This window comes from Phacochoerus africanus, chromosome 10, assembly GCF_016906955.1.
Source record: "Phacochoerus africanus isolate WHEZ1 chromosome 10, ROS_Pafr_v1, whole genome shotgun sequence".
NCBI classification, from domain to species: Eukaryota; Metazoa; Chordata; class Mammalia; order Artiodactyla; family Suidae; genus Phacochoerus; species Phacochoerus africanus.
In genome coordinates, this window is record NC_062553.1 from 101373818 (window position 1) to 101381874 (window position 8057).

At 40.9% G+C, this 8057-nt stretch overlaps 2 protein-coding genes across 6 annotated transcripts in view; one reads left to right on the top strand and one right to left on the bottom strand.

The window, feature by feature from the left end:
- BBS12 (Bardet-Biedl syndrome 12) overlaps window positions 1-2227 on the bottom strand; it is a 77336-nt gene extending 75109 nt beyond the window's left edge. For all 5 annotated transcript variants that reach the window (XR_007137514.1, XR_007137513.1, XR_007137519.1 and 2 more), the window contains exon 1: window positions 2093-2227. The gene's annotated coding sequence lies outside the window, so the exon portion shown is untranslated. The remainder of the gene's footprint in view (window positions 1-2092) is intronic.
- A 197-nt stretch (window positions 2228-2424) lies between these two features.
- On the top strand, window positions 2425-6223 carry LOC125137660 (centrin-4). The gene is made up of 5 exons (XM_047798577.1): window positions 2425-2562; window positions 4047-4193; window positions 4581-4709; window positions 5353-5490; window positions 5686-6223. The coding sequence occupies exons 1-5, from the start codon at window positions 2560-2562 to the stop codon at window positions 5773-5775; spliced, it is 507 nt and encodes a 168-aa protein (XP_047654533.1). The 5' UTR covers window positions 2425-2559; the 3' UTR covers window positions 5776-6223.
- Window positions 6224-8057: the final 1834 nt, after the last annotated feature.

Genomic DNA, 8057 nt, shown 5'->3' on the forward strand with positions numbered 1-8057 from the left:
AAAGACTGAGTACTTTCTACCCAAGACCTAGAAACTTCAATCTGAGTCTGTAGTTTAAAAAATCATTTTCACTATAAGCTAATATCCCAAAACACAAACGCCTAAATCATAGAGTGATGTAAAGGCATAACACACTATTCAGCTCTTTAATTGCCACAAGTGCCTAAACATTAGAATTGTTTATACATATTTGGCCATTATTCATTTCTGGTCTCCAATTCCCTTTAATATTAGTAACAAAGATTAAGTATATGTCCTAGAAACTAATCAAAAGCAACTTTCTCAGTGAGATTAATGGCCTGAAAAATCAATATACTATAATCAAATGACTGAATACTTTACTTAATTCACAAACTATCTTGAATTTGCTCTTTTTTTTTTTTTTTTTTTGCTTTGTAGGGCCGCACCTGTGGCATATGGAAGCTCCCAGGCTAGGGGCCAAATCTGAGCTACAGCTGGTGGCCACAGCTACAGCCACAGCAATGAGGGAGGGATCCAGGCCATGGCCATGACATACACCACAGCTCATGGCAACACTGGATCCTGACTTAACCCACTCAGCAAGGTCAAGGATTGGTCCTACATCCTCATGGATAAGAGTCAGGCTGGTTACTGTTGAACCACAAAAGGAATTTCCTGAATTTGCATCATTTTAATTTCTACTGAGGTAACTTTATATTAAAAAAAAAAATCACTTCTAATGTTACAATGACCTCACCTATCTTCCAGAACCCTAATGAGTTTTGTTTTGTTTACTTCTTCTTCATTTATTTATTTATTTATTTTCTTTAAGGGCCGCACCCATAGTATATGGAGGTTCCCAGGCCAGGGGTGGAATTTAAGCTATACCTGCCAGCCTACACTACAGCCAAAGCAACACCAGATCTGAGCCGCATCTGCGACATACACCACAGTTCATGGCAATGCCGGATCCTTAACCCACTGATCGAGGCCAGGGATGAAATCCACAACCTCATGATTCCTAGTCAGATTCATTTCCGCTGTGCGACAACAGGAACTCCTGTTTTGTTTTTGTTTTAATCAATGTTTGCAATGCTTGAGTGTCTCCCTGGGATATAATGTGAACCAGAAAGGATGATGGTTTTGAAAAATGTGCCATGTTTCTACTTACTAAAGGAAGAAAAGTGATTTGGGACACTTCTTCAAGAATGTACTCTGCACATTTTTTCCTGCCTTACCTTCAAGGAGATAAGTGGGAGAGAGGGAAAAGACTAGGCAAAAATTAATGTTCTTCCTGAATCCATTGTTGGAGAACACAGTATAATATTTGTTTCGAAAACTAAGCACTTACTCTAGAGAAGGCACCCTAAGAGGCATTAAAAAAAAAAAAAAAAAGTCCTGATATTTAAGCAACTAAGCATTAGAGACTATTACCTCTTCATTCTTGCTATCCCAGTCCTTCTCCCTGATCCTTTAGTTGGTCCCTGACCAGATGCACCACTGGGCAGAACCAGCAAGTCTGGCCCTCTGGACAAGAATTTGCTCTGATTTGCAGCAGTTAAATGCGCATCTAAATCTCTACTGGATTATGAGGCTACTAAAGTTCGGATCTATGCTGGATATGGTTGAGAAACGGACCAAATTTTGGGATCAAGGCAATGGAATGGCTGGGGGTTAGAAAAGACTGATAGTGATTATGGGTGGCTCCAAAGTCCAACCCCGCAAATAAACGCTACAACACGGTAAAAACTTTCTATGCAGGGAGACTTCATGTGCATTCCAAGACGGGTCCTGCCCCCAAGCCCACTGCCTTCTGATCACAGCGCCGCCCCACGCCCCCTCCTATAAATAAATGCTGCCTACCCTGCCAGAATCCCGGCGAACCACGGCTAAAGGCCAAGCCCCAGGAATTGTGGAGCCTGAGGGATGTCCAGCGGGGCAAGGAAAGGGCAGTCTCCTCCGCCTCTGGTAATCCAGCCGGAAGGTAAACCAAAGCTGTACCAATTCACTAAGCCCCCAGGTCCCAAAGTCTCATTCTTCTCCCCGGCCCTAAGAGGTTAGAAAAGCAAACAAGGTCTCCTAATGTCTCCATTCAAGACTTAGAAGTTGGTGGAAGCACCTCGCTACTAACCTCGCTCTTTTCTCCATCCCTATGGGACGCTCCAGTCCCCGGCTTCTCAACACCAGGTGAAGCTCTGTCTGGCGCTAGGACGCCCAAGCAACTGTGGCCAAAGCTCCTCCTTCCCAGGCCAGGATTTTGCGCAAGCGCAAGGCGGGGCGAGTGGGGCGGGCCAGTGGGTTTGGTCGCTAAGAAACCAGAGGGAAAATTTCCGCTTAACAGTAGGCTGGGAAAGGAAGAGCGTTAAGCTATTGGTAAAGACTAGAGAGAGGAGGGGGCCGGCCTTAAGGGCTTCTTTTCTGACCATTGGATGGAACGACTGTCAATCAGTGGGGCAAGCCTAAGCGGGCAGGGCTGAATGCGAGCTCTGCGAAGGCTGCCATAGCAACGGCTGGCTGGCTGTGAAGGCTACTGCTGGAGTTGGGTTGCGCAGCAGGCGGGTGAAGCCGGGAGGTCCCCTGAGGGCGGCGGTTGGGGACATGGTGAGTGCGGGGCTGTAACACCTTACTAGGGCTGGGGATGAAGTTTATCCTCGGAGCAAGAAAGCACTTTATTTTTAAAATGGAAATATAGTTGATTTTAGTTTATGAAATGTATTACTCGCCTTTTCATCATGACCCTCGAGTATATTACTACCCTCCTTTTGTCGCTGAATAGAGGCGCACTGTTCGTGGCTCTAGGGCCAGAAAAACTGTTTTCCAGCTCATTTTTTTTAATTTTTTTTTTTATTTTCCCACTGTACAGCAAGGGGGTCAGGTTATCCTTACATGTATACATTACAATTACATTTTTCCCCCAGCCTTTCTTCTGTTGCAACATGAGTATCAAGACAAAGTTCTCAATGCTATTCAGCAGGCTCTCCTTGTACATCTGTTCTAAGTTGTGTCTGATAAGCCCAAGCTCCCGATCCCTCCCACTCCCTCCCCCTCCCATCAGGCAGCCACTCATTTTTTCCCTCCTCAACCCCATCAACTGCTAATACCAACGGTCTACTTACAGTTCGGTGTTGGAAGGAGAAACCACTCTTCACCCAGAAATGGAGGGTAAGATGCTTGAAAACTGTTGGAGGGCCTGGGCCTCTAGGACAGACATACAGAACTGTGAAAACCTGACGGGGGGAGGGGGGTGCCAAGACCTCTGTGCCTGGAACTATGGCGTTGCGGACTGCACCAGTGTATCTGAAAGTCCAGAGATGAAGAATCTGCCGCCCCCACAGCCAACTCTTAACACCCGTGAGGCTGGCGTCTGGACACACAGGAACGTGGAGTCCCTGTCGCCACTACTTCTCAACCCCAGAGCTGGAGACAAGATGCTGAGATGAGGCCTCAGAAGAATTCCAAGACTAACTCTATGACCTTGCTTGCCAGCAGAAAATGGCAAATAGCGGGAAGATGACCTCCATCTTCCCTGGATACTGTAAATTGGTCTAATATTTATTCTTAACCAGATCCCTGGAGTAATTTTTCACCTGGAAAATGTATTTTTTTCATTTCTCAATCTCTGCAATATAGAAAAGTATGAGAGAAAGCGGGAAAGGATATTATGTCAACCATATCTCACAAAATAAACAGATCTTATTATGAAACATATAGGCATAGATGAAAGTAAATATGCCTTAAACACTGCGTTTCAGATATACCAAGTAAGGCCAAGTTTTCCAACATAACATCTATTGTTCTAGCATGTCTTCTTTGCCTCTTCTCCCTCTCAGAAGGCACTGTCTGAATCTGAAGGTAAAACCTACGTGGTAAAAAAAAGAACCACGCTTTCTAGCAAGATATTAATAACTAAAAGCACCAATGTTAGAAAAGGGAAGGGGGGAAATTCTTGAAGGTCTTTATATGGTAGGGAATAGGATACTTGAATATGTTTATTATATTTAATTAGTTCATCATTAATTCTTCTGGTTCTGGTATCTTTTCTAGTTTCACAGTTTATCTTTCACCCACATGTGTATTTATTACAGGCATCCAACTACCCCACAAGTTCAGACCAATGGAAGAAAAGGGCAGCAAAAGTTGAATTGAATGAAACCCAAAAGCAAGAAATTAAAGAGGCCTTTGATTTATTCGATGTTGATGGGTCTGGAACTATAGATGTGAAAGAATTGAAGGTTCTGAAATTACTTCTAATTCTGAAACATTTGAAAAACCCTATCATTGATTTGTGGCAATCTTTAAATATTTAACAGTAGCTTTCTGGAAGCTTGATTTAAAGTCTCTTTAGGGCAGACACTTACCCCTTCCGTATACATACCTGGCCTGCACTAACAAAACAATATATCCTTAAGCATTTTATTCTTGTTTTATGAGTGAACGGGCCAAAGCCCAGAATGTGACAGTGATGTCTTATGGTACAGGAGGATTGGAACCTAAGCCTGCTGACTTGACTTTCTAGGTTTAAGCCTAGTCCATAGTAAAAAAGAATCAGGCAATTAGTAGGTAATTTGAGAACTAGGAATGAGATTGTGGTGTATTATAATTTATGTTTTCTATTTCAGATTGCAATGAGGGCTTTAGGATTTGAACCAAAGAAAGAAGAAATTAAAAAATTGATAGCTGAAATTGACAAAGAAGGAATCGGCACCATTAGTTTTGAAGATTTTTTTGCCATAATGAGTGTAAAAATGGTATAGTAGTGATTTTGTTTTTCCATGAAATATAAGCAATAGCCTTCTACATTTTTTTTTTTTTTTGGCTGCAGCAATCATAGAGGAAGAGTTGGAACTAGGTCTTTAAAGATGGGTAGGATTTAGATAGATAGGAATAACAAGATTAAAGATGTCTTCAAGATATAAAAAGGACTGTCCAGTGTGGAGAAGAAGCTTTTTGTGGTTGTTGTTGTTAGGAAATAATAAGGATATATGTCTGGATAGAGAGAATGGGGCCAGCATTTTTAAGACTTGAAATCAGCAAACAATTTATTGAGTGCCTATTTTTGCTAGGCACTATCCTAGGGAGCATAAATGAGGCAACCCCTCTGTTCTCTTGGAGCTTACATTTTTGATAATAGATCTCAATTACGGAGGTTAATAAGAGACACGTTTTCTTTACCACCTTGTGGCTCTTCTACTTCAATAAACCCTGAGTTTCAATGCCTTGAGGGCAGATGTGAGTAAAGCGGAATAATGATTAAAAGTCAGAGCTGTAAATAAAGTCAGAGCTCAACTACCTGCTATAATTGCTGCTCTAGACCTCAAAGACCTACACATCCAGCCTGACTGACTAAAGAAATGAAAGACTAATGATATTTAGTTGTTTCTGCTTTTAAAGAGTGAAAAAGATGAAAAAGAAGAAATACTGAAGACTTTCAAATTATTTGATGATGATGATACAGGAAGCATATCACTAAACAATATCAAGAGGGTTGCTAAGGAACTAGGAGAAAATTTAACAGATGATGAACTTCAGGTAAATTTTATTTGTAAATATAATTTACACATATACAATTATAATTTGTATAATTTTTATATATTTTTTAGTTATATTCCTGCTTTAGTTTATTAATATATTTTAAAGAAAATTTGGTTTAGAGTATGTATTTGTTCATTTATATTACTATTCTTTTTTAATGGACTTCACATATATTTAAATTTCATTTTACAGGAAATGCTTGATGAAGCTGATCGCGATGGGGATGGAGAAATAAACGAGGAAGAATTTTTGAGAATGATGAAAAAGACTACTCTTTATTAATACTGTTTTTTGTTCCCTCTGGAAAGTTGTTAACAAATTTGTATTTGTTAGAAGTTCCATAATAATTTGAATGGATTCATTTTCAGTTTTTAATGTAAATGCACAAATTGGTTTCTTGATATCTAATCCATGTGAGAATTTACATATCTCTACAATATGTTGTTAAATCTACAGCATCAAGAAACAAAGCAAATGTAATAATTTTCTTGAAGCAAGAATCCAAGAACAGTATTAATCCCACATGTTATTTTTAGAGCCCCAGGGTCCAAAGACTTAGTTTTTTTTTTAATTTAAGGAAATTGGCTCCATATCAAATGAATTTGGCAAGCAAGCCATTACTTTCTGTATTATTTTACTTTTGTGCAACCCTTTAAAAACTGATGAACATTTGTTTTTTAACCAGTTATCCAGATATGTAAAGTATTAAATAAATTATCTAACAACTTCATTATGGGCTAATTTTCTTTTTCTTCTTTTGTCTTTCTGCCATTTCTTGGGCTGCTCCCGCAGCATATGGAAGTTCCCAGGCTAGGGGTCGAATCAGAGCTGTAGCCAACTGCCTACGCCAGAGCCACAGCAACATGGGATCCCAGCCGCATCTGCAACCTACACCACAGCACACGGCAACTCCAGATTCTCAACCCACTGAGCAAGGCCAGGGATCGAACCCACAACCTCATGGTTCCTAGTCAGATTCATTAACCACTGAGACACGACGGGAACTCCCCAGGGCTAATTTTCTTATAAAGAAATTCAAAGCAGCACTGATATCACCCAAATTTCCCATACATTTGACCCTGCAAGTTGGTATTTAATACCTGTGTGCTAGGACAGGTGCTAGGGATTCTACGTATGTTATCTCAGTTACTGTATTACAACTTGGAAGTGGTGGTGTGAGCTCCATCTTAATACATATAAGAAAACCAAAGTTCAGAGAGCTTAAATTTAAAAATTGCTTAGTTGCCCACAGATGGATAAATAAAATATGGGTTCTAAATCTTATAACTTTACTCTTCATTATACTGTTTCCCTGTGGATAAAAACTCTCAGGATAATTGTATATCTTCTAACTCATATAATTCCTCTTATAATTTAACTTTGTTTCTATGAAAGAGCCAAACTGATGGGAAAATCAGTCTCCAGCATGCAGTGTTTTGACCCCCACTGGGCTGCATAAGAATGGGCCTCTGGCCTGGAATACTTCCTTACCCAGAGAAAGAATCCTTATAGCTGCTTCTGATTTGTCGCCTTGTCTTTGAATATCTCTCCCTGTTACAGACTCAATTTGTATTTCTTGATTCTGCTTAAGCATGTGTGATATATGGCACCTGGCCAACCTCATTGCTTTATCTGTTCCCTTTGGGGAGAGGATGGGGTCCGTCTGTTGCATAAGAAGGACAGTTGCCCCTTGTTGGTTCCTGGGAAGGACCTGTTGGCCATAGGAAACTGACGCTCTCTGCTGGATCTGATCTTATTCTGTCTCTTCTCATTTTTTTTTTCCTTTTCCTTTTCCTTTTTTGCTTTTTAGGGCTGCACTGTGGCATATGGAAGTTCCCAGGCTAGGGGTCAAATTGGAGCTGCAGCTGCCAACCTACTCCACAGTCACAGCAATGCAGGATTCAAGCCACATCTGCAACCTACACCACGGCTCACAGCAATGCCGGGTCCTTAACCCACTGAGCGAGGCCAGGGATCGAACCTGCAATCTCATGGTTCCTAGTCAGATTCGTTTCCACTGTGCCACAATGGGAACTCCCTTATTTTTTTTCTTTTTTTCTGGCCACGCCCGTGGCATCCAGAAGTCCTGAGGCCAGGGACTGAACCCGAGCCATAGCAGTGACAACACTGGATCCTTAACTACTAGGCCACCAGGGAACTCCCCCTCCCTTTTTTTTTGTCTCTTCTCTCTATGCCTGAAGCATTATTCCAGCCAGTACTTACCTACAATGTGTTTTCCTCAGCCACTTTGTTACCAAGATACTGTGGGCAGAAGTGTTCAGACTTGGGCTCCTCGTAATAGGCAATAGACGCCACTTGCCAGGCATAAACTCTTCCTAAAACCAATGATCTTTAGAGGAAGAAGAGCTGGTAGAAAATGTAACTTTAGTTGCCCCAGCTGATTTATTTTTAGCTCAAATGAAATGAAGACTAAAGTATTTTGTCAGCACAAGAGAGGTTTTTGTTCTCTGAAGCTAGATTAGCATATACTTATGAACATTCTTTAGTGTTTCATAGTATTAATTTCTAATTATGTAGCATTTCCTCCTAGGCTAAAGCAAAAG

Excerpts from the sequence above, each read along its gene's own strand:
- LOC125137660 (XM_047798577.1), top strand. Across the intron at positions 4,194-4,580 it reads TAGATGTGAAAGAATTGAAG|ATTGCAATGAGGGCTTTAGG; the intron begins GTTCTGAAATTA and ends TTTCTATTTCAG. Across the intron at positions 4,710-5,352 it reads CCATAATGAGTGTAAAAATG|AGTGAAAAAGATGAAAAAGA; the intron begins GTATAGTAGTGA and ends CTGCTTTTAAAG.